The sequence below is a fragment of the Furipterus horrens genome, unplaced genomic scaffold, assembly GCF_987537825.1.
Source record: "Furipterus horrens unplaced genomic scaffold, mFurHor1.1.pri manual_scaffold_9, whole genome shotgun sequence".
NCBI lineage: Eukaryota > Metazoa > Chordata > Mammalia > Chiroptera > Furipteridae > Furipterus > Furipterus horrens.
The window spans coordinates 71177735-71204702 of NW_028327179.1; the positions used below are offsets into that span (position 1 = coordinate 71177735).

A 26968-nucleotide genomic window follows, 5' to 3' on the forward strand; every position below is an offset into this window, starting at 1 on the left:
CCCAACTGCTGAAATTATTCAAACTAGCCAATTCTAAACTGGCTTACCCTGCTTTGCACATTTTTTCCCCACAGAAGCCAAAATAAACTTCCCTCTGTCTCCTGACCAGCCCAGTGCTTCCCTGTGTGGGCCTGCACAGCAGAGCATGGCCTCTTCTCGGGGTTATAACGAACTATCTTCTCAGTGGCAATTGTCTCCCATCCATTGGTTTCACCATACCTGAATTATAATAAAACCTACATTTTAAAACACCTCCAATTCCCCATCCAAAAAATGGAGTCTCTGTAACCAACCTGCAGAAGTGTATGAGGATTGGCCAAAATTTATACAGTCATCTAGCCTTTGCAAACAGTACGAGATACTTAATAAATGATTGCTGTTATCAACAAGGCATGTTACCATTTGAAGCGTGATAATTCTTATAAACATTTCAGAATTATGAGATCACAACTACAATAGTAGATGCTTAGTTTATGTGTTTCCAACTCTCTTTGATTGCAGAACCCAACTGTAAAAGATCTTATTGGCTTTGGTCTTCAAGTAGCCAAAGGCATGAAATATCTTGCAAGCAAAAAGTTTGTCCACAGAGACTTGGCCGCAAGAAACTGTATGTACGTATAAGAATCTCTGTGCCCACAGCCCAAATTAAGTGACAAGGAGGAATCTGTTTTCACTCTTTAAGGATACTTAGGAAGTGTTCTTTTCTTATGCAAAAGTTCTTTATTTCCCTTACAGTTTTAAATCCATATGCAAGAAGTGGAGATGTAGATGGGGCTTTCAGTCTCTTATCAAATGGAGAAGTTAAAAGGGATTCTCCAGAGTGGGTCTTAACATCTGTTGTATGCTTTTGCCTTTTTTTTTCTTCCTTCCCAAAAGTAGACCTCAGTGTTGTGGTTTCTTGCTGCATTAGTGTAGGGAGGTAGAATTTGATCTTTGGCCTTTTACAGTGAAAACGAGAGGGCTGGTAACACAAATACCAACATACTGTCACTTCCCAAGAGTGGATTCGAAGCCAATCTACAGAAGCCCTACCAAAATGATATTCGAGAATGAATAATACAAAGAACTATATTTGTGTCTGGCTGCCTGGGCTGTATAATACAGCAGTCACCAGTTTATCATTGATTCAGTGCTTTCCCTTGCATAGTGCTGATCCATGACTCACAGTATGTGTGAATGAGAGAACTGTGCTATTAATTTCCTACCTTGATTTTGGTCAATGTAAAAACATAAAAGCCCACTTAAACAAAGGTATATATAGCCTCAGCGGAAATTGATTTTCTTGAACCTTGCTGTTTTTCTCAGATGCTTTACTGTGTGTCCTGTTTCTCTATTACCTCAGTGGTGGGATATGTAAGTTTTATGTACTATCCTAGCCCATTTGAGAATGAAAAGGTAAGATAACACTACCCTTTCATGCCTCCCCTATAAAATTAAGTATTAGTGATAAGTTCACGGTGATTATTGGCGATTACTCTGGTTCCTCAGTTGGCATACTTGATTTAGCACCCAAGGAAAACTGGAAGGAGGCCTGATTTTACTACTTTTTCAGATCTAAAGCAAAACAATTTTTCTTATGCCATATCATTCATGATCTCTTTCCTTAGTCTGTTGAATTTATAATATAAATGTCAAGTATGTTTATTCAAGAATTCCGTTGTAATATAGGGTTAGTCAACTGAGGCTAGAAGAATCCCCCCCTGCAGAAGTTACGGGTTTATGGATTTCAACTATAGAAGTCACTTGTTCTATATATATTCAGCACCACTCTAAGTTATTCTGTTTTAGCCACCAGTAACAAGATTTGTCCTTTCTGTAGGCTGGATGAAAAATTCACTGTCAAGGTTGCTGATTTTGGTCTTGCAAGAGACATGTATGATAAAGAATACTACAGTGTACACAACAAAACAGGTGCAAAACTGCCAGTAAAGTGGATGGCTTTAGAAAGTCTACAAACTCAGAAGTTTACCACCAAGTCAGATGTGGTAATGTATTATTGATCACACCTGATCTTCTCCTCTTTTACTTTCATACACAGAATTTTTTAGTAGTTTTATGGCCTCTTAAGTTTTTTTTAAAAGAAAAGAAGTCTTTAACATCACTAATTTGAGTTTTCTTCATAAGTAAAAGTGGCTTGATTTTCTAATAGGTACTCAAGATATATTCCTATAAATTCATTTATTCAAAAACATTTGTCTAGCAGGGCACCATGCTAGATTCTTAGGAAACCCAGACCTGAACCAGATGTGAACTCTGTCCTCCAGGAACTTTAGCTCAGTGGGAAAGAGAAGGCATATCCATCACACAGAGTAGACTGGGATTGGCTCAGCCACTCATAGCTGAAGAATTCATTGTAGCAAGAATTCCACCTTGAGAGATAAGGAAGCTATAACTGGTCTAGCAATGAAGTCTTTATTCCTGAACCTAGCTAGCAACATACTCTCCTTTCTCTGCAAAGGTCATCCTTCTCTCACAGAACAAGCTTCAAAGGGCATACACCTGAGTACTGACCCCTGGCAGCCAAACTGCTCTTCCACCTGGAGGAAAGGACAGTGCTTGAAATTATTATAGAACAAAAAGAGTTCATCCACCTAGTCCTCAAAGAGCCAAACACTACACCTGAAGAACTGCAGTGGAGAAATATTTGGCAATTTTATTCTGAATGATGCCATCCAGGACAACGGGAAGCTAATGCTCAAAGTCTAAATTCCCTGATGGCATGTAGGTTACAGATAACATAGGGCAAAATCACAAGACACAGTGAGTTAGGGGGTTGAGGTAATGCTGGAAGATGATTGGTGGGAGGTGAGGTAATGGTAATAAAGCATGTCTTCAGGATTTGAGGACAGTTCTGAGGTCTGTGCAGGTGTCCCTCTGTCTGGTTTCATGGGAAAGTAGACAGGAAGTTGTTCCACCTTAGGGCTTAGAAACTGAAACATAATTTAGGTCAAGATGTTATCTCTAGCCTACCAGAATTTGTGACCATGTGATCATTAGTCAGGTCCAGACTACTGTCTTCCACAGCCTCAGAGGTTGCTGATTATCTAGGGTAAAAACTAGGTCTTCCTGGGGTATAGAAAGAGAGAGTGAAATATGACATCTAGAGCTAGAATTTAAAGGTAAATTTAATCAAAATCATAAGGACCCTCAATTTCAGTTCCTCCATTTTTTTTGATCATTCCTCAATGTTGAGGGAGAAGGGGCAAAGACCTCTTTTTTTTTTTAATATGCTTTATTGATTATGCTGTTACAGTTATGCTGTTACAGTTGTCCCAATTTCTTTTCCCCTTGTTCCCCTCCACTCAGTGACATCCCCCCCAGTATTCCCCCTCCCCTTAATCCATGCCCATTGGTTGTGCATATAGTTCTTCTCAACATCTTCCTATCTACTTCACTCCCTTCTACTATGCTTCTTAATTTCTGTACCATCTCCCTCCCTTTCCCCCCTTCCCCCTCCCTGTTGACCTCCCCTCAAAATGTTCCCCATACCTATAATTCTTTTCACATTCTCGTTGCCTACTTAGTTTGCCTTTGTTTTAGTTCCCTAGCTTCTGCTGTTGGTTGTTGTGATACAGTTTTCATTTTAATGTTCATAGTTTTGATCCTCTTTCTCCTAAACAAGTCCCTTTAACATTTCATATAACAGTGGTTTGGCTCCGATGAACTCCTTCAGCTTTACTTTGTCCTGGAAGCGCTTTCTCTGCCCTTCTATTCTGAATGACAGCTTCGCTGGATAGAGTAATCATGGTTGTAGGTTTTTGCTTTTCATTACTTTGAATATTTGTTGCTAGTCCCTCATTGCCTGGAGAGTTTCTTTTGAGAAATCGGCTTACAGTCTTATTGGAACCCCTTTGTATGTAATTCTCTTCTTCTCTCTTGCTGCTTTTAAGATTCTCTCTTTATCTTTAATTTTTGACATTTTGATTGTAATGTGTCTTACTGTGGTTCTCCCTGGGTCCAGTTTATTTGGAACTCTCTGTGTCTCCCGGACCTGTAAGTCTATTTCCTTCCCCAAGTTACAGAAGTTCTGCTTCATTATTTTTTTACATAATTTTTCCATTTCTAGTTGTTCTTCAACTTTTGGCAACCCTATGATTCGGATGTTGGCCCACTTATAGCTGTCTGATAAGTTTCTGAGCCTCTCCTCATTTTCCTCACTTCTCGTTTCCTCTTTCTGCACTGGTTGACTGTTTGTTCCTTCCCTATGTTACGATTTGTTGATTTGATCCCTGGTTTTCTTGCCCTCACCACTAGTTTCATATGTGGTTTTGTTCATTTCAGCAGGACTAGCCTTCATTCCTTCCTTGTCTTAAGATCTGCTATTAGGTCTGTAAGCACTTTTATAAGCAAAGCTCTGAACTGTTCCTCAGAAAGATTTCCTATTTTCTGCTTTGTTAGATTAGAAATTTGCTGTCTGGTCAGCTGTGTCACTGGGATCTCTATGATGATCTGTGCCATCCTGACCATTTTGTGTTTACCTTTGCTTCCTGGGCAGGGCTGTCACACCTCCTATGCTATAGTGGGTGGAGCCCTGTGCACTCATCACAACTGGGCATTTTTTGCGGGGGTTGGGGTCCAAGATGGATTCCTGCCATTCACTCTCTGCTGAGAGACCCGAGCCTGTTCCTCCATCCCCACCCCCACCAGGGCTCACAGTCCAAGGCAATGGAGGTCTTTCTTCCCTGGCTTTGGAATCGAAAGCTGACGGGTCTGGTCTGCAGCCGGGGGTGCTCCCCAGGCACTTCTCGCCTCCCCTTAAATACGGGTGTCTGTGTTTACCACTGTCCTGCCGCCGTCACTGCTGCTGCTGCAGACAGCACAGCTTGATCTCTCCTCCCCAGCTTCACCCCTCCTACCTGTCCGGACGAGCACCACTACTTTATAATTTTATACGTTGGACTTCCATTTATTTTTCTGTAACTTTTGGTTATCGCTGGTTTTGCGGAAGTTGTATTCCTCTTAGCTGTGGAGGGAGACAGAGTGTGTCAGTCTATGCCTCCATCTTGGCCGGAAGTCTCCAGTGTTTGTTTGCTTCGCTATCCTAGGCAGAGCTGTCGCTCCTATGACATTGTAAGGGGCAGAGCCTTAGGTATTCATCAGTAACAGGCAACCTGTTTCACCACGTTGTGGCACTGTATGTGGGGGAGGGGTCTGAGGAGGAACATTGACGCTTGCCCAGCACTCGCCCCTTTTCCAGGCACTTCTCCCAATTCCGCACAGGGCTGGTGCCCCTCTAGCTGCTGCCCTGGCTGTTGTTCCCAGAGTGGGTGGGTCTGTGGATGTTCTAGGTCTGTAGGGGCCCTTTAAGCAAGCAGACTCTGCTGAGAGACCAGCAGTTTCTGCCTCCGTCTCAACCCCTACTGGTTTGCACAGTCAAAAGCAATGAGGCTTGATTTCCCCAGAGCTGGGACAGTGAGCTACACGGTCTGATGAGGAGCTGGGAATGCTCCTCAGGTGTTCCTCATGACTTTTTTAAATGTGTAATTGCACTTCCCGCTGGCCTGCTGCTGTTGCCACTGCTGCCACCACCACACCAGGTCTCTCCGCCCAGGCTCCACCCCTCCTACCTTTCTGGCTGAGTATTTCTTCTTTATATCCTTGTTTGCAGGACTTCCATGCACTTTGATTTTCTGGAACTTCTGGTTGTTTCCAGTTTTGAGGTAGTTGTATTCCCAAAGACCTCTCTTGACTGCTTTCCACTGAAAGGGGGCAGAGTTCAGGATTAGAAGAATGAAACTGTCTTACATTCAATTGAAAATATTCTTTGGTTCCCAGATTATCGTGAGTACTATCTACTACAATAATTGCTTTTCCCCTGCAAGCTCTGCTTTCTAGGTAGAAAACTTCTCATAATATCTAATCTAGAGTAAAACAAAATAGGATAACTTTGGCCCTTTTAGCAGCAACCAAACTCTAATTCTGTATTAGTTTACTTTAGATAGTTAAATTAACTTACTCTATTAAATATATCCTATTCTTATTCAGCTTTACCATACATAAAATTTTTCTTCTCAGGAATCCTTTTCCACAAAACTTTTACAATTTTTCCAGTCCCTCTTAGTTTGTCTCTTCTTACTCATTTAGAAACAACCAATCTTATTTTAGGACAAACTACTTTCTACTGATTCTTCAAAAATGTATTTCCATACCTAATACCTTCCTTCACTGAAAACTCATATCATTTCCTTCTGTAATAATTAGAATTCATAATTCTTATAACCTTAAATTTTACTGACAACTAAAATATATGTAATTAGCATTTTTTAGATTGGCAAATTTATGAATCTATTTTGTAACTTTTAGAAATATAGGCTCTTTTACTGGTAAAGCACAAAATGTTTTTATTAACATACCTAAATGTGTCATTTAGTTTCTTTTTACTAAGAGGTGAAGAGTAGGTAGACTTATCTAGAAATTAATGTTTAACTATTTCATATTATTTGGAAATATCTAGATATTCAATACTTTTTATTACTTAAGTTAATAAAATTCTGAATTTTAAAGTTGCCAAAGAGATTTAGAAAACTATTTAAGTACTCATAGAATACACGGTGGGGCAAAATTAGGTTTACAGTTGTTTCTATGGAAAATAATACAAGAATCCATAAATAATAATAATATTAGAATAAACTCTGTTTTGTGTACTCACAAATGTAAACCTACTTTTGCCCCATACTGTATAATTATTCCATTTATATTTATTTAATTTCCTTGCTCCTAACAATTAAGTTTAGATTACAGGTAACCCCTGTATAACCTGGTTGTTAGGTTCCTAATAAATGTTGTGGTATGTGAACTCGAGTTATACGAAACAAAGAACTAATACAAAAAGGGGGGTTAGGTTCCAAAAATTAAAAAATTATACTATTATATTTTTATAATTAAGAAAAGTATATTTATTAAAGCACTTTTCATCAAAAGTATTACATATTAATATGAATTAAGTAATATTTTTTCAGCATCACTACTAAGCTCCATTAACTGAATGCATTTTCTTTATTTTTAAATTTATTTTTATTGTTTTTCTATTACAGTCCATTTATCCCCCCATTGCACCACCCCCTACTCAACCCAGCCTTTTCCCACAGTCATTCCTCACCGCACTGTCCATGTCCATGGGTTATTTATACTGGTTCCTTTACTAAACTCTTCACCTACTTACCCCCCTTCACTCCCTCTCCCCCTCCTCCCTGATAACTGTTACTCTGTTCCTTGTTCAATTTTGTTCATTTGTTTGTGTTGTTCATTAGTCTCCTGTATTAGATGATATCATATGGTATTTTCTTTCATTGCCTTGCTTATTTCACTAAACATAATTCTCTCTAGTTCTATCCATGTTGTCACAAATGGCAGGAGCTCCTTCTTTCTTTCTACTGCATAGTATTTCATTGCACAAATGTACTACAGTTTTTTTTGTTTTTTGGTTTTTCAATTACAGTTGTCCCCCTTTCTCCCAATTTCTCTCCCCCACCCAACCAACCCCCTCTCCTGCAATCATATCCCTCCCCGTTGTCCATGTCCATGAGTCATTTATATATGTTCTTTGACTAAACTCTTCCCTTACTTATCCCCCTTCTCTCCCTCCCCCCTCCCCCCTATTGACTGCTATTCTGCTCTTTGTTCTATTTAGTTCTTTTGTTTGTGTTGTTCTTTAGTTTCCTGTATCAGGTGATATCATATGGTATTTTTCTTTCTTTGCCTGGTTTATTTCACTAAGAATAATTCTCTCTAGTTCCCTCCATGTTGTTGCAAATGGTAGGAGTACCTTCTTTCTGCTGCATAGTATTCCGTTGTGTAAATGTACCACAGTTTTTTGATCCACTCATCTACAGATGGGCACTTATGTTGTTTCCAGCACTTGGCTATTGTAAATAGTGCTGCTATGAACATAGGGGTGCATAGGTTTTTTTCAATTGGTGTTTCAAGATTCTTTGGGTATAATCCTAGCAGTGGAATTGCTGGGTCAAAAAGCAGTTCCATTTTTAGTTTTTTGAGGAAATTCCACACTGTTTTCCATAGTGGCTGCACTAGTCTGCATTCCCACCAACAGTGCAGTAGGGTTCCCTTTTCTCCACATCCTCGCCAGCACTTGTTGTTTGTTGATTTGTTGATGATGGCCATTCTGACTGATGTAAAATGGTATCTCATTGTCGTTTTTATTTGCATCTCCCTAATGGCTAATGATGTTGAGCATTTTTTCATGTGTCTATGGACCTTCTGTATGTCCTCCTTGGAGAATTGTTTGTTCAGGTCCTTTGCCCATTTTTTAACTGGGTTGTTTGTTTTCTTGATGTTGAGTTGTATCAGCTCTTTATATATTTTGGGAATCAGTCCCCTGTCTGTGATGTCACTGGCAAATATGTTTTCCCATATGGTTGGTTTCCTTTTCATCTTGCTGATGTTTTCTTTTGCTGAGCAGAAACTCTTTAGTTTGATGTAATCCCATTTATTTATTTTTTTCTTTATTTCTCTTTCTTTAGGAGATGTATCCGTGAAGAAATTGTTACGTGAGATATCTGATATTTTCTTGCCTATGTTTTCCTCTAGGACTTTTATGGTGTCACGGCTTACCTTTAAGTCTTTGATCCATCTTGAGTTTATTCTGCTGTATGGCGTAAGTTGCTGGTCTAGTTTCATTTTTTTGCATATCCCTGTCTAGTTCTCCCAGCACCATTTGTTGAAGAGGCTCTTCTCACTCCATTTTACGTTCCTTCCTTCTTTGTCGAATATTAGTTGATCGTGTAGACCTCGGTTTATTTCTGGCTCTCTATTCTGTTCCATTGATCTATGTATCTGTTCTTGTAAGAGTACCAGGCTGTCTTCATCACAGTGGCTTTGTAGTATAGTTTGATGTCAGGTATTGTGATTCTTCCTACGGTGTTCTTCTATCTGAAGATTGCTCTTGCTATTCGGGGTGTTTTTTGGTTCTATATAAATTTTTGAAGTATTTGTTCTAGGTCTGTAAAATATGTCACTGGGTGTTAATAGGGATTGCATTGAATCTATAAATTGCCTTGGGTAGTATGGATATTTTAATGAGGTTGATTCCTCGCATCCATGACCATGGTATCTGCTTCCATTTATTTGTATCTTCCTTAATTTATTCCTTCAGTGTTATGTAGTATTCTGAATACAGATCTTTTATCTCTTTGGTTAAGTTTATTCCTGGTATATTTTTGTTGTTGTTGTTGTAATAGTAAATGGAATTTTTTTCTAGTTTCTATCTCTGATATTTTATTGTTGGTGTACAGAAATGCCTTCGATTTATGAATATTGACTTTGTACCCTGCTATTTTGCCAAATTAACTTACTATGTCAAGTAGTTTTGTAGTGGAGTCTATAGGGTTTTCTATTTACACTATCATGTCATCTACAAGTAATGACAATTTTACTTGCTCTTTTCCAATTCGGATGCCTTTTATTTCTTTTTCTTGTCTGATTGCTGTGCCTAGAGCCTCCAAGACTATGTTGAATAGGAGTGGAGAGAGTGGACATCCAGTCTTGTTCCTGATCTCAGGGGGAATGCTTTCAGGTTTTGTGCATTGAGTATGATGTTGGCTTCAGGTTTCTCGTATATGACCTTTATTATGTTGAGGTATGATCCCTCTATTCCCAGTTTGCTGGGTGTTTTCATCATAAATGGGTGTTGTACTTTATCAAATACTTTTAAAGCATCTATTGATATGATCATGTGATTTTTGTCTTTAATTTTGTTTATGTGGTGTATTACATTTATCGATTTGCGAATATTAAAGCATCCTTGCATCCCTGGGATGAATACCATTTAATTGTGGTATATGATCTTTTTAATGTGTTGCTGGATCCAGTTTGCCAATATTTTGTTGAGGATTTTAGCATCTATGTTCATCAGTGATATTGGCCTGTAGTTTTCTTTCTTTGTTGTGTCTTGACCTGGTTTTGGAATTAGGGTAATACTGGCTTCATTGAAAGAGTTTGGGATTTTTCCCTTTGGGGGGGGATTTTTCTGTTTTTTTTGGAAATTTTGGAATAGCTTGAGGAGGGTAGGAGTTAGTTCTTCCCTAAATGTTTTGTAAAATTCTCCTTTGAAGCCATTCGGTCCAGGGCTTTTGTATGCCAGGAGTTTTTTTTTTTTTTTTTTTTTTTTTTTTATCACTGTTCCAATTTCACTCTTTGTTATCGGTCTGTTCAGGCTTTCTGCTTCTTCTTGATTCAGTTTTGGAAGGTTATATGTTTCTAGAAATTTGTCCATTTCATCTAGGTTGTCAAGTTTCTCACCATATAGTTGTTTCTAGTAATTTCTTACAACCCATTGTATTTCTGTGATATCAGTTGTGATTTCTCCTCTTTCATTTCTGATTTTGTTTATTTGGGTACTCTCTTTTTCTTGATGAGCCTGGTTAAAGGCTTGTCAATTTTGTTTATCTTTTCAAAGAACCAGCTCCTACTTATGTTAATCTTTTGAATTGTTTGTTTAGTCTCTATGTCATTTAATTCTGCTCTGATCTTGATTATTTCCTTCCTTCTACCCGCTCTGGGCTTTGTTTGTTGTTGTTGTTCTAGTTCTTGTAGCTGTAGGTTTAGATTTTTTATTTGAGATTCTTCTCTCCTTTTCAGTCTGGCCTGTATTACTATGAAATTTCCTCTCAGGGCTGCTTTTGCTGTGTCCAATAGGTTTTGGGTTATTGTGTGTTTATTATCATTAGTTTCCAGAAACTTCTTGATTGCTTCCTTGATGTCATTGTTAACCCATTCATTATTAAATAGCACGTTGTTCATTCTCCATGAGTTTGAATGTCTTTGAGTCTTTTCCTTGAGGTTGATTTCTAGTTTCAAGGCATTGTGATCTGAGAAGATGCTTGATATAATTTCAATTTTCTTGAATTTGTTGAATCTTGTTTTGGTCTATATTTGAAAATGTTCCATGTGCACGTGAAAAGAATGTATATTTTGCTCCTTTGGGGTGAAAAATTCTATGTATATCAGTTAAGTCCATTTGAACAAGTGTTGTTCAATGCCTCATATCATTGGTGTTTCTTGCTTCAAAGATCTGTCCATTGTTGACAATGGGATGTTAAAGTCCCCTACTGTAAGTATGTTGCTGTTGATATCCTTCTTTTAGTCTTCCAATGTTTTCCTTATAATTTGGGTGCTCCTATATTAGGTGTATATATGTTTACCAGGGTAATATCTTCTTGGTGGGTTTTTCCCTTAAGTATTATGAAATGCCCTTCTTTGTGTCTTTTTATGGCCTTTGCTGTGACATCTGTTTTTTCTGGTATAATTATTGCTACCCCAGCTTTTTTTTCAGGTCCATTTGCTTGGAATACTTTTTCCATCACTTCACTTTCAGTCTGTGTAAATATTTTTTTTTTTTTTTTGAGTTGTGTCTTGTAGACAGCATATATGTGGGTCATGTTTTCATATCCATTTCACTACCCTATGTCTTTTGATTGGAGCACTTAATCCATTTATATTTAAAGTTATTATTGACTGGTATTTATTAATATCCCTTTGTACCTGTGTTCCTCTCCCTGTCTCGTTTTCCTCTCTTTATAAAAGCATTCCCTTTAGCACATCTTGCAATGCTGGTTTGGTGGAGTTGTATTCTTTTAGTTTTTCTTTGTCTGGAAGCTCCTTATTTCACCTTCCATTTTGAAAGAGAGCCTTGCTGGGTAGGGTAGTCTTTTTTGTAGGCCTTTATTTGTCATCGCCTGAAATATTTTTTGCCATTCTCTTCTGGCTTGTAGTGTTTCTGTTGAGAAATCAGTTGATAGTCTTATCGGAGCTCCCTTGTATGTTATTCTGTTTCTCTCTTACTGCCTTTAGAATTCTCTCTTTGCCTTTGAATGTTGCCATTTTAATTATCATGTACCTTGGAGTGAGCCTTTTTGGGTTCATCTTCATTGGGACCCTCTGTGCTTCCTGGACTTGCATGACTTTCTCTCTACATCAAGTTAGGAAAATTTTCTGTCATTACTTTTTCCATCAGGTTTTCTATCCCATGCTCTTCTTCTCCTTTATCCCTATGATATGGATATTGTTATGTTTCATGTTGTCCTGCAGTTCTCTTAAACCCTCTTCATTCTTTTTAAATCTTTTTTCCTTATGTTGTATTGCCTGGGAATTCTTTTCTACATTGTCCTCTAACTCACTGATCTGATCTTCTGCTTTGTTTAACCTGCTTTTAATTGCTTCTGCAGTGTTATTCAGTTCAGGAATTTTATTCTTCCTTTATTCTGGTTCTTATTGATAATTTCTATGTCTATTTTTTATGCTGGTGTAGTTCTCCATAAGTTCCTTGTAACTTCCCTGGAGTTCTTTGTAGTTTCCCTGGAGTTCTTTGTAGTTCCCCTGGAATTTTCAAGTTCATTGATCTTCCTTATAGTCGTTCTTTTGAATTCCATGTCTGACATTTTGCTTACCTCTTTTTCATCTAGCACTCTTTCTGGGGAATTCCTCTTTTCCTTTCATTGGGAGATTGTTTCTGTGTCTCCCCATATTGGATGCCTCTTCTTGTTTGTTTTTGTTTCTTAGATTTGTCTGCTTTGATTTTCCACCTTTTGCGGTATGGGTTCTGTATAGGAGACCTGGGGGATTCAGTCATGCAGTATCTTTGATCTCCTGAGCTTGATGCTCTTGGGATGCCCTTTATGCCATTTGTTTAAGCTGTCTGGTTGTATTTCAGTTACTCTTTGGTGGAATCTTCTCTCTGGCTAGTTGGTTGAGAGTCACTCTGCTGACCACATCTTGAGTTTTTTTGTGGAGATGCTGTTAAAACAGAAACACACAACCCAGGCAAGAAATTCACACCCTCAAAAATATTCCCCACCCACAATCAAACTGTCAGCAGCAAATGAGCCAGTATTAATATAGATGTAAAGAGCTTAATACTGTTATACTATAGGAAAACAGATAAGAATTGGCTAGCTGAAAGAAATATGATTTTTGAGAAAGAAGATGGTAGAATAATAGTAGTAGCAAGTAGGCTCAAGGCTACATGAGACACTAAGTAATATTTACATTGTATGTTGAAAAAGGGAGGGAAGAATGCAGAATGAAGTGAGAAAGTGGAAGTGTATAGTATTAGGTTTATATAGCAGTTATATGTTATACACTTAGTGCAAGTGGGAGGATAAACAAAACAGACAAACCAGAAAATTAAAGAAGAAGAATAAGAGGGAGAGAGGGTAGAAAACAGATTAAAGAAAGAGCTTTTCCCCAGTACAAACTTTGGGTGCTGTCTTCTATTTCTGGATGCGCCGCTGGTCAAAATTCTGTGGGTTTCAAATCTTCTTTTCTGGCTGGCTATCTGTAAGGAGATCTAGCTGGATTCTGAGGCTGCTATTCTCTCGCTTGTGGGCCTGCTGCAGCTCTCTGCTGTGAGCTGTACTGAGTTGGGTCCCCCACACTGGTCCTGTGGAACTCTCCAGCACTCCTCAGGCTTGTCTAGCAATGCTACTCTGCTGGTGAGCGAGTACACATGACCATAGTCCCTACACAGTCTAGGGTCCTGTCTCCACTCCTTCTCCAAAAAGTCTCTTTGTTGTCTCCAAGCTGCAGCACCAGCCTGCATACCTGCCTGCCAGAGCCTTGTTGTGTTTGTGCATGCACAGAGTTGCCTGCCTGGGGTCTCTACTGAGCCTGGGGTTTTGCTGCAGCTTTCCCATGTGGGCCTCTCTCTGCAGCTCAGTTCTGTGTTTTTGTTTGGTGGAGCCTTGATGTGAGCGCCCTTGGGCGCAGGGGTGCCAGCCCAGGGGGTCCCCACCAAGACTCGGTTCCCACAGTTTCTCACAGTCCAGACTGTTCTCTGTCTTCCCCCACCTCCAGCTGTTTCAACCAAACCTTCTCTCTGACTCCTTCTGGGACTTTGCCTGTCAGGGCACCTATGGCAGGGGGAAGTTTCCAAGCATATCCTGGCTCATGAGCTGGTCAGAAGCTGCCCCTTTCAGTGCAGTGCGGCAGAGGCGCCAAGCTGGGTAGACCAGCAACTCCACTTGAGAGTGCAGGCCAAGCTTTCTGCCCTCTTTCTCGCTGCTCCTACACTCCTGTCCGTGTTTGCCCTGTCTGAAATCTGCACTCACTCACTCCACTCTGTGTTTGTACTTCAAGTCCTTCTGCAATGGGAGCAAGCAGACAACACTGATACCTATTCCACCACCATCTTTTTTCTCTAAATGTGTTTTCATTTTGACAAGATACCCTCATCCTCTGAACTTTCTTCAGCATTATCTTGATTTCTATGCTCTACTTTTTGCAAGAAATCTGTTATTTTAGATTGCTTGCATTTAGCTGAGAGATCTTTATAAATTTCATTATACAGTGCTAAGCACTTTTGAAGTTCTCTCTTAAATTTTGTGCTCCTTTCAGTACAAGGATCTTCGTTTAAGAAATATGATTCTAACTGTTCAGCTAAGTCTAGGCCTTTCTTTATGCTTTTTAGAGTAAATTGTTTAACTTCTTCATTTTTGTCAGTGCTATCATCCCCTAAGTTATCTTGGCACATTTCAAATGTCATTTCCACCAAAATTGCTTCATCACTTTCTTCATCTACCAGCAATTCTTGTAAATCTTCTAGTTACATTGTCAAAACCTTCCCCTCCTAAAGACTTAGCAAATTCTACTACTGCATCCATCTTGCTGGCTTTGATTAATTTTAAAATTCTACAGGCAGATCTGATAGGATGTACATGCTCGAATGAAAAATTTTAAATGAGTTATCTTTTGTTCTTAAAAGCTTTTTATCATGTTCAGTATTGTACAGGGATTTCCCTAATTTCATGTTTTATGGGAGTTTTCCCCAATTCTCTATCCATGTTAGAGCAAAAGCATGTTATAGAAGTACCATGTTATGTGGGGGATATCTGTATTTATGAAAATGTTATCATATCAAGTTTGTTTGTTTGTTTTTTTGCTTACAATTTTTGCAACATAGATAGATAACAAACTTATTTGACTAATAAACCCAGGTAGAATAAAAGTATTATTTAATGCTGATTTTAAAGATATGCCTATTTAACCAAACCAAACTCAGAACCAGCTTTCTGAAAAACAATTGTCTTAGTCTGTTATATTTTTGGGAATTCTCATATAAACACTCGTTGGTTTAAGCTAATTTAACATTAAAAATTAGGATTACCATTCAGAGGCAGAAATATGCTATATCTGGAACATACATACATAAACATATGGACAAACACAAACAGACATTGCATAGCTTTTATTTAAATCACTAGCTTCTGTGTCTCATATACAATTCAAAAGGCAGAGAAAAAACCGTATCTAAGTTATATTTCTGTTGGATGGACTAAGTTAAAATTTTGCTCAGATGACCAAAGCGTTGCATGCTGTAAAACAAATAACATCAACAAACAATATATCTCACTCACTCACACTCATGCATTCCACCCACACACATCTACAATATTTTCAGATTTAATGTGCCAGCTCTAATTCAAAATTCAAAACCAGTTTCAAGTTAAAAACAAAATTCCTTGGCTAGTCGTGCTTCTGCTGCACACTCCTTCAAGGTCTACTGAAATACAGTTAGAATAGGTACCCCCTTCCCACAGAGTCAATAAATAACAGATAATAGTAATCAGGATCCTTTCCCTAATATAACGAATAGGGGAAGCCCCAAACCAAGTCTATTGAATCCCTCAAGGACCCAACTAAAAATAAGGGGAGTGGGGGGTTGTCCCTGGGGTTGTCACCCATTAAGTTACTCACCAATAGACATCACCAATATGCAAAATGAAAGTGCTGTAGGTCAGCCACACCTGGTGGGTACCATGCACTGCAGGTCCATCCCTGGAACAATTAGTCCAGGCAGTTGATCAGACAGAACCTGAGGAGACCACCACTGGCCAGGGGTTGCTGAATCGTGGGCAGTAAGCCCACTCAAGGCTGAGTCCCACATGAGCTGTCATTTTGTTATAGAGCAGAAAGAGTTCATCCACCTAGTCCTCAAAGAGCCAAACACTAAACCCGGAGAATTGCAATGGAAAATATTTGGCTATTTTATTGAATGGTGCCATCCAGGAGAATGGGAAGGTAATGCTCAAAAGTCCAAATTCCCTGATGGCATGTAGGTTGCAGATTATATAGAGAAAAATCAGAAGACACTGTGGGTTAGGGAGTTCAGAGTCATGGTGGAAGCTGATTGTTGGGTGGTAAGGTAATGGTAATAACTCATGTCTTCAGGTCTTGAGGACAGTTCTGAGGTCTGGACTCATGGGAAAGTAGATAGGGAGTTGTTCCATCTTCGGGCTTAGAAACTGAAACATAACTTAGGTCAAGGTGGTATCTCTAGCCTGCCAGAATCTCTGATCATTAGTCAGGTCCAGGTACTCTCTTTTGCAGCCTCAGGGATTGCTGATTATCCAGGGTGAAAGCTGAGTCTCTAAGGGTTATAGAAAAAGAGAGTGAAATATGATTTCTAGAATTACAATTTAAAGCTAAATTTAATCAAAGGACACTTGGTTTCAAAACGGGCCTTAAGGGAGGATGGAATGGGCAGTGAAATTAGCAATATGAACGCAGGTGAGACAAAGGGGCAGAAAAGTATGCACATCTTTAAAGTTCTATGAAAACAGTAAACATGGGGTGATTGGCAAAACTGGAGGGCACAGAGGAGAGTTCTGAGAATAAAGTGAGAAAAATACCTTCATACTAGATCCTTGGAAAACAAGCCAGGCAGTCTAAAATTTATTCTGTGGCCACATGAAAACATTAAATTGTAATTAGATTAGACTGGTCTTCCTTTATTCTGTAAAATGATTTGGTAGGAGTTAAATACTAAAAGACAAAGTGACAGAACCTGAAATAATATAGAAACTGTGAGAACATAAGAGATAGGAGGTAAAGCATCTCAGAGGTAGAATCAACAATATGCAGCAAGAAATTGATAAAAGTTAAAGATGAGTAAGTTGTATGCTGGAATAGTAACACATATGTGAAGCATAGGAGCCAAGCTAGTTTAGGAGGAAAAATACCAAGTTGAGCCTTGGACATAGTGGGTTTGACTTGAGAGTAGGACATCCAGGAAGGGAGATCTGTCCGGCAAGTAGAAATGTGGATCTGCCACTTGTACAACCTCTTTTATTGTACTCGTCAATTCAGGCTGTCATGACAAAATACCATAGACTAGGTGGTTTAAACAACAGACATTTATTTGTCACAGTTCTGGAGGCTGGAAGTTCAAGAGCAGGCCAGCATGATCTAGTCAAGATCAGAGAGCCCTCTTCCTGACTTGACATGACCACCTTCTCATTGTGTCCTCCTGTGAGGAACAGGGCAAAGGCAAGCTCTCTGGTATCTTCCTTTATGGACACTAATCCCATCATGATGGCCCCACCCTCATCTCCTCATCTAAACCTAATTACCTCCCAAGAGCCGCGCCTCCTAATACCCTCTCACACTGAGAGCTTCAGCACTTAAATTTTGGGAGATACAGTTTAGTCCATGACAGAAGTCAAGACTGAACATATGCTTCTGAGAGTCCAAAAGTAATTGTTAGGGAGAATCTTTGTATACAAAGTGAGGGAGAAAAAGCAGAAAGGTAGGAGACCCAGAAGAGACTGTTGTGAAAGCAAGAGAAAAGAAAGTTTCAAGAAGAAATGGGGTGCTCCACAGGGCCCACTGCTATTCAATGCTCAGGAAGGGTCTTAGATGCTGAATAACTTCAGAGGTCTAGGGTGTGCTGAGGAGCCTGGGTGTTGACTGGACTAGAGAGTACACTCTATTTGCATGTAATAAGTCAAGAGGATTATGATGTCTGGAGGTGTAATAATATTGATATTTCAGTTTTTGAGGATAACAACTGAAAAAAGAAAATGTACAAATCCATGACATCAGCAAACAAAGTGAGCAGAAAACAATGCTAATGGAGAGGACTTCAAAAGAAAATGGGTCGGCAGCTATTGAGATATGGCAAGAGGGAGAGGAGTGGCCTTGATTTGTAAGCGTTTCAAAGAAATTTTAGTCTTCAAGTAAAAGCCAGGTTTCAGCTATTATGAGTAGGGTGAGTAGGTGGGGAAGACATTATAAAATAAGTTGAGAGTAACTAGGGAGTTTGTTTTCAATAAATAAGTTAGTTGCAGGGCATAGTGGAGACAAAATACCCAATTTTTAAATATAGGCAAAAGTTTTGAGTAGACATTTTGCTAAAGAGATGTATAATAAGCCAGCTAATGTGCACATGAAAATATACACCCACATAAAGGCTTATACATGAAAATTGACAGTAATAGTATTCATAATAACCCAAAACAAGGATCAATTCTAATGTTCATCAATGGGTAGATAGCCAAACAAAACATAGTATACCTATACCATGGAATAATGCCACTGAGCAATATAAAGGAACTACTGATGCATGCTACAACATGGATAAACCTCAAAAACATTATATTAAATGAATAGAGAGAGACTCAGAAGATTACATATTGAATTATTGCATTTAGTATTGAAATTTCTAGAAAGACATAAACTATAGAGACAGGAAATTATAGAGCTTGGGGCTGAGGGTGGGAGTGAAGACTGACTATAAATGGGTGTGAGGGAACATTCTAGGGTGTTGGAACGGATCTAAAACTGGATTGTGATGATAGCTGCACAACTATATAAATTTAGTAAATACCATCAAATATACACTACAGTTGGTGAATTTTATGATATATAAATTATATCTCAACAAAGCTGTTAAAACAAAAATAGCCTGATGAAATTTGAGGTGTTCAAGACAAGAGTTGGAATTTTGAGCTTTTTGAATACCATCCCCCACCCCCACCCCAGGCCCTGCCAACACACACACACCACTGCCTCCACAAACATACATATACCATCTGGAAGACAACACTTCTCAGAGAGCAACTATCACTCAAATATTGAATACTTAACTGGACATTGACATAGGCTTCTGCAGATATGAAATGCTGTCTCTCTCTCCCTCTCATTCAAAGACACTGTTGTGCTACATAACGAGTGAACCCGAGTAATCCATAGACAGTGCTGCTTTGGGAAATGGTTATTGATTGCATGGATAAATTTGCATAAAATTTCATTTCCATGACAGCAGTCTTTTGAATATTGGCATGGAACACTTCCAAAAGCATATAATTAAGCTGTATGTGTGTTAAAACATACAAGCAAAAAAACATGCTGCTCATAGAAAGGTCCACCTTCTTGCAAATGCCCAGACAGAGTTCAGCTAAAATCTGAATATTCTTCAAGCCTATTCATACAAAAGGGGTGTGTGACTAAACTTACAATTACTCATACCCAGTGCTGTACAGTGTTTACACTTGGTATAACTGTTTCCATTAAAGTCAGTATTAACTTCCAGTTATTCAACCAGCTGGCTTTTTCATCCTGTTTCATCATTCTGTAGCATTTAACACTGTTGACCACTCCTTCCTTTTTGAAATTTCTGCCTCCTTTGGTTTCTGGGGTTTTCCTCTGGCTTCTCTGTTGTGTTTTCTTTACCTTTGATTGCTCCTCTTCCTTCTCTCATATCCTACAGGATTTTGGTCTTCAGGTGTCAAGCTCCTTTAACCATTTCAAATCATTCCCATCAACAATAACTTTTGAATCTGTTTTCCTGGATGTTTTCATCAGCATCACAAATTAACCATGTTCAGACTCAGATTCCTTACCGCCAATTGTCAATCCCTCACTTCTTAATTTCCATTAGTGACATCACCATTATGCAATTTTGCCAGCTCTTCAAGCTGTGTAGCCATCACCAGCATCACAACCAGGATCTAAAACAGTTCTATCATTCCAGAAAATTTCCTTGTGTCCCTTTGAGGTCAACCCCTAGGAACTGGAAACCACTGGTCTGTTTCCTGTCTCTATAGTTTTACCTTTTGTACAATGTCATCTAAATAGAAACATACAGTAAGTAGCCTTTTGAGTGTGTCTCCTTTCACTTTGCATAACATTTAAGAGTAATTCATGTTTTGTCAGTAGTATCAATGTATCAGTAGTTCATGTCTTTTTATTTTGGTAAAAAATAAAACATAAAATTAACCTTCTTTAAGTGTACAGTAGTGTTAACTATATGCACACCACTGTGCAACAGATCTCTAGAACTTTTTCGTCTTGTAAAACTGAAATTCTATATTCACTGAACAACTTCCCATTTTCCCCTCCCCCCAGCCCCTTGGCAACCACCATTCTCCTTTCTGTTTCTAAGAGTTTGACTACTTTAAGTACCTCATATAAGTAGAATCATACATTATCTTTTTGTGACTGGCTTATTTTACTTAGTATAATGTCCTCAAGGTTCATCCATGTTGTAGCATCTGACAGGACTTCCTTCTTTTTAAGGCTAAATAATATATAATTGCGTGAATTTACCACATTTTCTTTGTCCATCTCTTGATGGACATTTAAGTTGCTTCCATCTCTTAGCTATTGGAATAATGTTGCTATGAATATGGGCGTGCAGATATCTCTTCAAGATCCTTTTTCAATTCTTTTGGTGATATACCCAGCAGTGGGATTGCTGGATTGTATGATAGTTCAGTTTTAAGTGTTTTAAGAAAACTTTGTACTGTTATTTATAGAGTAATTCCAAATAAAAGTTATATGTAATTATAACAGCCTTTACATTTGCTTAACAGTTTTTTGTGTGAACATAATTTTTATTTATTTTGGGTAAATATCTAGAAGTAGGATTACTGGGTTGTAAGATAAGTGTTATGTTTAACTTTATGAGAAACTGCCACCTGTTTTGTTTTTTTTTTTCCACATAGGCTGTACCATTTTATATTCCTACCAGTAATAAATAAGAGTTTCAGTTGTTCAGCATTCTCACCAGCATTTTCCATTGTCAATTCCGGGTTTTAGCCATTCAAATAGGTTGTAGTGGTGTCTGTTTTTTTTAAATTTGCATTTGCCTAATGACTAATGATGTTGAGCATCTTTTAATGTGCTTGTTTGCCATTCTTATACCTCCATTAGTAAAGTGCCTACTCAAAACTTTTGCCCACTCTTTTAAATTTTAGAATTTATTTTCTAGGTTCTTTTAATTGTGTTGTTTATGTTTTGTTACTGAATTATTAGGTTCTATATACATTTTGGATGAAGATACATATTTTTGCAAATATTTTTTTCTAATGTGTGTCTTGCCTTTTCATTATTTTACTAGTATCTTCCAAAGAGTAATTTATAATTTTACTGAATTTATCAAAACTTGTTCATTGATAAAATTTTATCAATTTACCCATTTTTTAATCAATTTTAGTTTTTTACAAATTGTGTTGTATTTCAGTTTACCTACTCTTGAATGCTCAAATTTGGCTGTCTCCTTTTCTTCCTTGCATCAGCAGTGGTCCATTCTATCATTTTTTTTTTTTTGTAGCTTATAACAATCTCTCATATCTAATAAATGCTTTGATCTTTACCTTTTTGATAAAGTTGGGCAGAAATTCTTCAGATAAGCTCACTTCCAGTGCTCAAATGTTCAGAATGGCTTTACTATTCACACAATAAGTGTGACTGGTAGAGCTTTCTTGTCTTGAAACTAAAACTGACTTGTTTCCCTCATTCCTGATGCACATGCATCCACACCTCCCTCTCTGTGAGTCTCCCACTCCCTCATTCTCTCTCTTGGTCAGCATTATGTTTCTTCTTTTCTTTCAGTCCAAAGCTGTTAAAGGGGGCTTGCTTTTCTTAGAAACTGCTGCCCTCTCACCTCTCCTGTCCCATGAGTCCTCCAACTCTCCTCCAAATTATTGCTCAGAAATTTACCCAATTCTGCCCCCTTTTTTGTGAATTTGCCTACAGACACTCCTACAGTCTAGGCTATTGGTTAGGGAGACCTGATTATAGATAACTAATTGGCCTCTCAGAACTTCGGTGTCCTCATCTTAAAGCATCTATAAAACTAATTACATTACAAGGTTATAACAGTGTTGTTATAAGGATTAGATAAGATAATATTTTTTTAAGATTTTACTTATTTTTAAAGAGAGGGCAAGGGAGGGAGAAAGAGGGAGAGAAACATCCATGTGCGGAAGAAACATCAATCAGTTGCCTCTTGCATGCCTCTAACTGGAGACCTGGCCTGCAATCCAGGTATGGGCCCTGACTGGGAATCAAACTGGTGATCTTTTGGTTTGCAGGACAACACCCAACCCATTGAGCCACACCAGTCAGGGCTAAGATAATCATTTTTTAAAGGGCATGATGCTGTGCCCAGTTTATTGTATGACACATACCATCTTCTACCACCCTAATTCGGAAGTTCAGTCTCATAGGCTTCTGTGTTCCAGTATGCAGTAGCATCCCTCACCTCTTGTTCAGACATTTCCTAACTTGTCTCCACAACGCATAGTGTTTACAAGATCCAATCTCCTGGAACTCAACTGTAGGCATGCCCATTCATTTCATGGTCCCCTTTCAACCTTATGTATCTCTCATCCCTTCACCTAGTTCACAAACCAAGCAGTGACTATTGTACTTATAGTTCAATAGAAACACATGTGTACCATCATCCCTGGGCCTACTCCCTCGATCCAGAATACTCTCTCTGCCCTCACATTACCTGTACCTGTAAAATAAATTATCTCTTGCCTTCAAGACCCACTTTACTGTCACTTTCTTCCTGAAGCCCCTCTCAGTATTCCAACATTATCTTTGATTTTTCACATGTGTACCTCCTTTCCATTATTGCTCTATATTGTAGTTATTATATTCTATTGTTCTACATGACAGTTAATTGCATAATACTCTTAACCCTGCTAAATCAACCATGGGGCTTATCCAGTAACTTTGGGAGTAACTTATTCGTATATGACCAAGTCAGTAGATACTTGTTAAATTGATTTAAATTTTCATGCAAATTTTGGAACTTGAAGGTTAACACAATGAAGTTGTCAGAAGTGACTCATAAGATTTTCAGGCTTTGAAAACTTTGATTTTGAAAGACTGCAGAAGACAGCAAAGTTATCTAGTCCCTACCTGGGAAGGAGTTTGTTTTCTCTGTTTGTATCAAGGCTGCCAGTGGCCTTTAAGGGTTCTTGCACTTGTGCAAAAAAAAAAGAGCCATTAATGGAGATCATAGTAGCAATTACTACTACCTGATTTCTTTCTTTTGGCCACCATGTTCAAAGACATGCCTTATTCTTCTTCTTGTTGAATTTTATGAGCTACACTTGCCTCTCAATGTTATGTTTTTCTCTTCTGTCTGTCCAGTCTACAGTCTTCTCCCCCAAGTTTCTTTTTTCTCAGGCCCTAATTTCTCCCCTCATGTGCCTCTTAGTCTGTGAGTATGCTGGAAGTGTTGCTAAGAAAGAACCAATTTCCTGGGTCCCCTGCCCATGCTGACTTATTTTCATTGTGTCATTCTCACCTTGGCACACATCCAGGAGAAGATACTATATATGACTTGTAGTATTCCAAGTAGTGCTTTAAATCAAGAGACTGCATATTTAATAAAATTCAGTAGACCAAGCAAGATCCAAGAGCCAAGAACTTTTAGATGTTTATCCCATTGTGAATTAAGACTTATTGGGGAATTTTTAGCAAGTCACTTAACCACTCCATGTCCCTTCGATCTTCCTGTAAAGTATTGATACAGCTGTTTTATATTAACCTCCTCATTTAATATTTTCATGTTATAGATATTTTGTTGAAATTAGTTTGCAATAAAGAGTCTTGTTGCCTAGCAGTTTTATTACTTCTGATTTTTAATATGGATTTTTACTTACAGTGACTCAGATTTTCTCTTTTAACATTAACTTTAGATATGGTTACATTTCTTGACTATTTACATTTACCTGGAAATCCCACAAATTTAAATTTTGGAAGGCTTATTTGTCTTCTTTTACTAGTAATCTAAAATTGTAGTGAAGCCATTGGAAAAAAAGATAGAAACCTGTTCATGCTTTGCCTCTACAAGAGAAAACTTAGAAATCCTACACTACTAACCACAAATGAAATCTAAATCATCATGTGTACTTCAGATATTCTTTTGAAAACTTCACATCTACTTGTAATCTAAATGTTACACAATTCTGGTTTAAACAAATCATAAAATGTATAGCTTACTAATTGTCTTTTAGGAAATTTTTGCCTCAAACAGCAAGAATATTGAATATACTAAGCCAAGTTTAGTTATCAAGACCTATTGATTGCCTTTCATATTTGTGCTGCCATACTTCTCACCTGTATTATCCCTTGCATTGTTTGACTAGTGGTCCTTTGGTGTGCTCCTGTGGGAGCTGATGACAAGAGGAGCACCACCTTATCCTGATGTCAACACCTTTGATATAACAGTTTACTTGTTGCAAGGCAGAAGGCTCTTACAACCTGAATACTGCCCAGATCCCTTGTAAGTAGGAATTCCAAAAGAATCTTCTGTAGCTCTTATATTTTTTACTTTTACAGAAACGCTTGTCTTTGAAGTGTCTCTAACAGCATTTCTTTTTTTCTGGAACAGATATGAAGTGATGCTAAAATGCTGGCACCCCAAAGCTGAACTTCGCCCATCCTTCTCTGAACTGGTCTCCAGAATATCAACTATATTCTCTACTTTCATTGGAGAGCACTATGTCCATGTGAATGCTACTTACGTGAATGTCAAATGTGTCTCTCCATACCCTTCTCTGTTGTCATCACAAGATAAAGTTGATGACGAGGGAGACACATGATGGGTGGATACAGTATCAACCCCCTTCTGATAAACATCATAGAACTGTCCAAACAATAGCCCACAGCATGTCCAATATATTTTTTACTGCCAGGCCATTGAAAGGCCACCAGATATTTTTTGATTTTGCCAAAATTGCACTATTATAGTACCTTATGTTGTTATTTAAAATGACTGGATTCTAAGGAATTTCTCATCTTACAAAGCATCAGAGCCAGAAGCTTGGTCCCAAAACAAAGGTCAGTGACCAATGGCAACTCTGAAGCTTTGATGATGCTCCTATTGCATTCAGGCCAAAACTTGAATTCTGGATTGAAATTTTAAAAACCAGGATGCCACCTGATTTCATATGGGGAACTGAGGTAATGAATTTTGAGGCCTTCTCAATCACAGAAAATTCAGAAGTAGTAATGTCTAGGCAGCCCTGGGACCAGGGCACTTGTTTAAAATGTTTCAATGAGCTTTCATGTGTTATATGGTCACTACCGTATTTCATTACTGATGTTGTCATTTGCCTATTAGGCAAACATTCTCTTCTAAATTTTTGCATACACATTCATTTTATTGGGGAAATATTCATAGGCAATGCAGTTAACCTTTCAAGTCAGTGGGACACAAAATGTGTTTATACTTTAATAGGGATATTTACATGGATGACATGAAGGTTTTCATAAAATGGTTTAGTCATAATGAAATATTTGTCACTTAAAAATCAACGGTTTGAAAATGACATTGTTCTAATCTAATGAATGTGGACATTTACATGTTTTGTCTGTATTTTTTTAAATGCCAACTGAAAATAAAATAAGTACTTTGTGGTAATTAGTGTTTTTAAAGGTAATTTAGCATGTTTTTAAAGCAAAGTACATCTACCTAAAAGATTCATTGGTTCCAGTCCAGCTCATATGTAGGGCAAAGAGAAAATTGATGGCTTGGAAATATTAGCCTCTTTCTAAAAGAGCAGCTTCCTATCCCACAAACATGTGGAGACAATAAAAATTTGAAGGAATCCAGTTTTTGCATTAGGACATGTTTTAAAAAGTATTTTAAAAATATTGAAGCAATGGAAAGGCCATTTCACCGGGATGAACAGTTACTCTGGGTAGGACTTTTGTGATGACTTGTTTTGTGAGATTTTGTGCTTACTACTGTATAGTGCATGTGGCACAGGATACTCTTAACTGGTTTTTACTGTATAAGCATTTAAATTTTCTATTTTTATAAAAATGTTTATTTTAATGATATAAGAAAACTTTTGTTAAGCCACAAAAATACTATACTGTGAACATATCAGAAAAGATATGTCAGACTTGGATTAATTAAGGACATGGTTTTAAATGGCTATAAGCAATGATAAGGGAGTATGCTGAGTGCCAGTACACCCCACCTTCATTACATCACCAGGACTTGAAGCCAAGGGTTAACAGAGCAAGCTATAAAGAGGGTGTGTCACACTGAAACACAATAATAGAGTTGGGCTGCTGGGGCAAGAGAGTGATTACAACTAAGAGCTCTTTGATAATGGTGGAACTTATCTGAAGGCACAAGGAAATGTACTGCAGAGATATTCCAATTCAAATATTACTCTTTCAGAAGTGTAAAGAGTAATAATAATTCACAGAGTACTGTAAATGGTGAATGACAAAAAATAAATCTCCTCTGCCTAAAGTATTATCTCTGCGATGTCAAGAGAATGAACACATCAAAACAGAACTTGTAGCAACAACCCATCAAGTCTTCACACACCTGTATATATCCTTGAGAAAGCTGAAATGTGAAAATCCTATTTGCTGTTTGTAAATGTGTCCTTAGGTTAATGTGTCTAGACAGACTGTGGGAATAAGAGAGTCTTCTAAAAATTAGATACTTGTCACTGCCTATACCTGCGGTTGAACTGAATGGTACTTTATATGTTAATAGTTATTATTCTGATAAATCATACAATTAAAAATAAAGTGATGTATCATCTTGTAAATTGAGAGTTGGTTTTTGCTGGTCATGCTTGATTACCTAGTATTTACATAATGGCAGGAAACCTACAATTGATTTCACCTGGCTGCATCAAGGTCATCCATATACAAGAGCCTTAATTGAGTTAATGCATTGGCACCTAAAAAAATTAGCACTTTGAATTTCAGGAAGTCTCTGTGTTTCTAAGGGTGGTTTGTCGTGAGTTGCCAAATTACCTGCATTTCTCTGACAAGTTTTTAACTGCTAGAGCACCTGACTCCTACTCTTATCTAGCAAGGTGCATTTTTTGGACTAGAAGATATAACAGTGGATCTGTTCAGTTGGCACAGAGATACCTAGGTGGGAGTTGGAAGAGAGAGG

At 38.0% G+C, this 26968-nt stretch overlaps 1 protein-coding gene across 2 annotated transcripts in view; it reads left to right on the top strand.

Annotated features, from left to right (window-relative positions):
• Positions 1–26618, top strand: part of MET (MET proto-oncogene, receptor tyrosine kinase) — a 173152-nt gene extending 146534 nt beyond the window's left edge. For both annotated transcript variants that reach the window (XM_090287400.1, XM_090287399.1), the window contains 4 exons: positions 502–611; positions 1820–1985; positions 24183–24319; positions 24428–26618. In XM_090287400.1, coding sequence (XP_090143526.1) covers positions 502–611; positions 1820–1985; positions 24183–24319; positions 24428–24638 — 624 coding nt within the window. In that variant the 3' untranslated portion in view covers positions 24639–26618. The remainder of the gene's footprint in view (positions 1–501; positions 612–1819; positions 1986–24182; positions 24320–24427) is intronic.
• Positions 26619–26968: the final 350 nt, after the last annotated feature.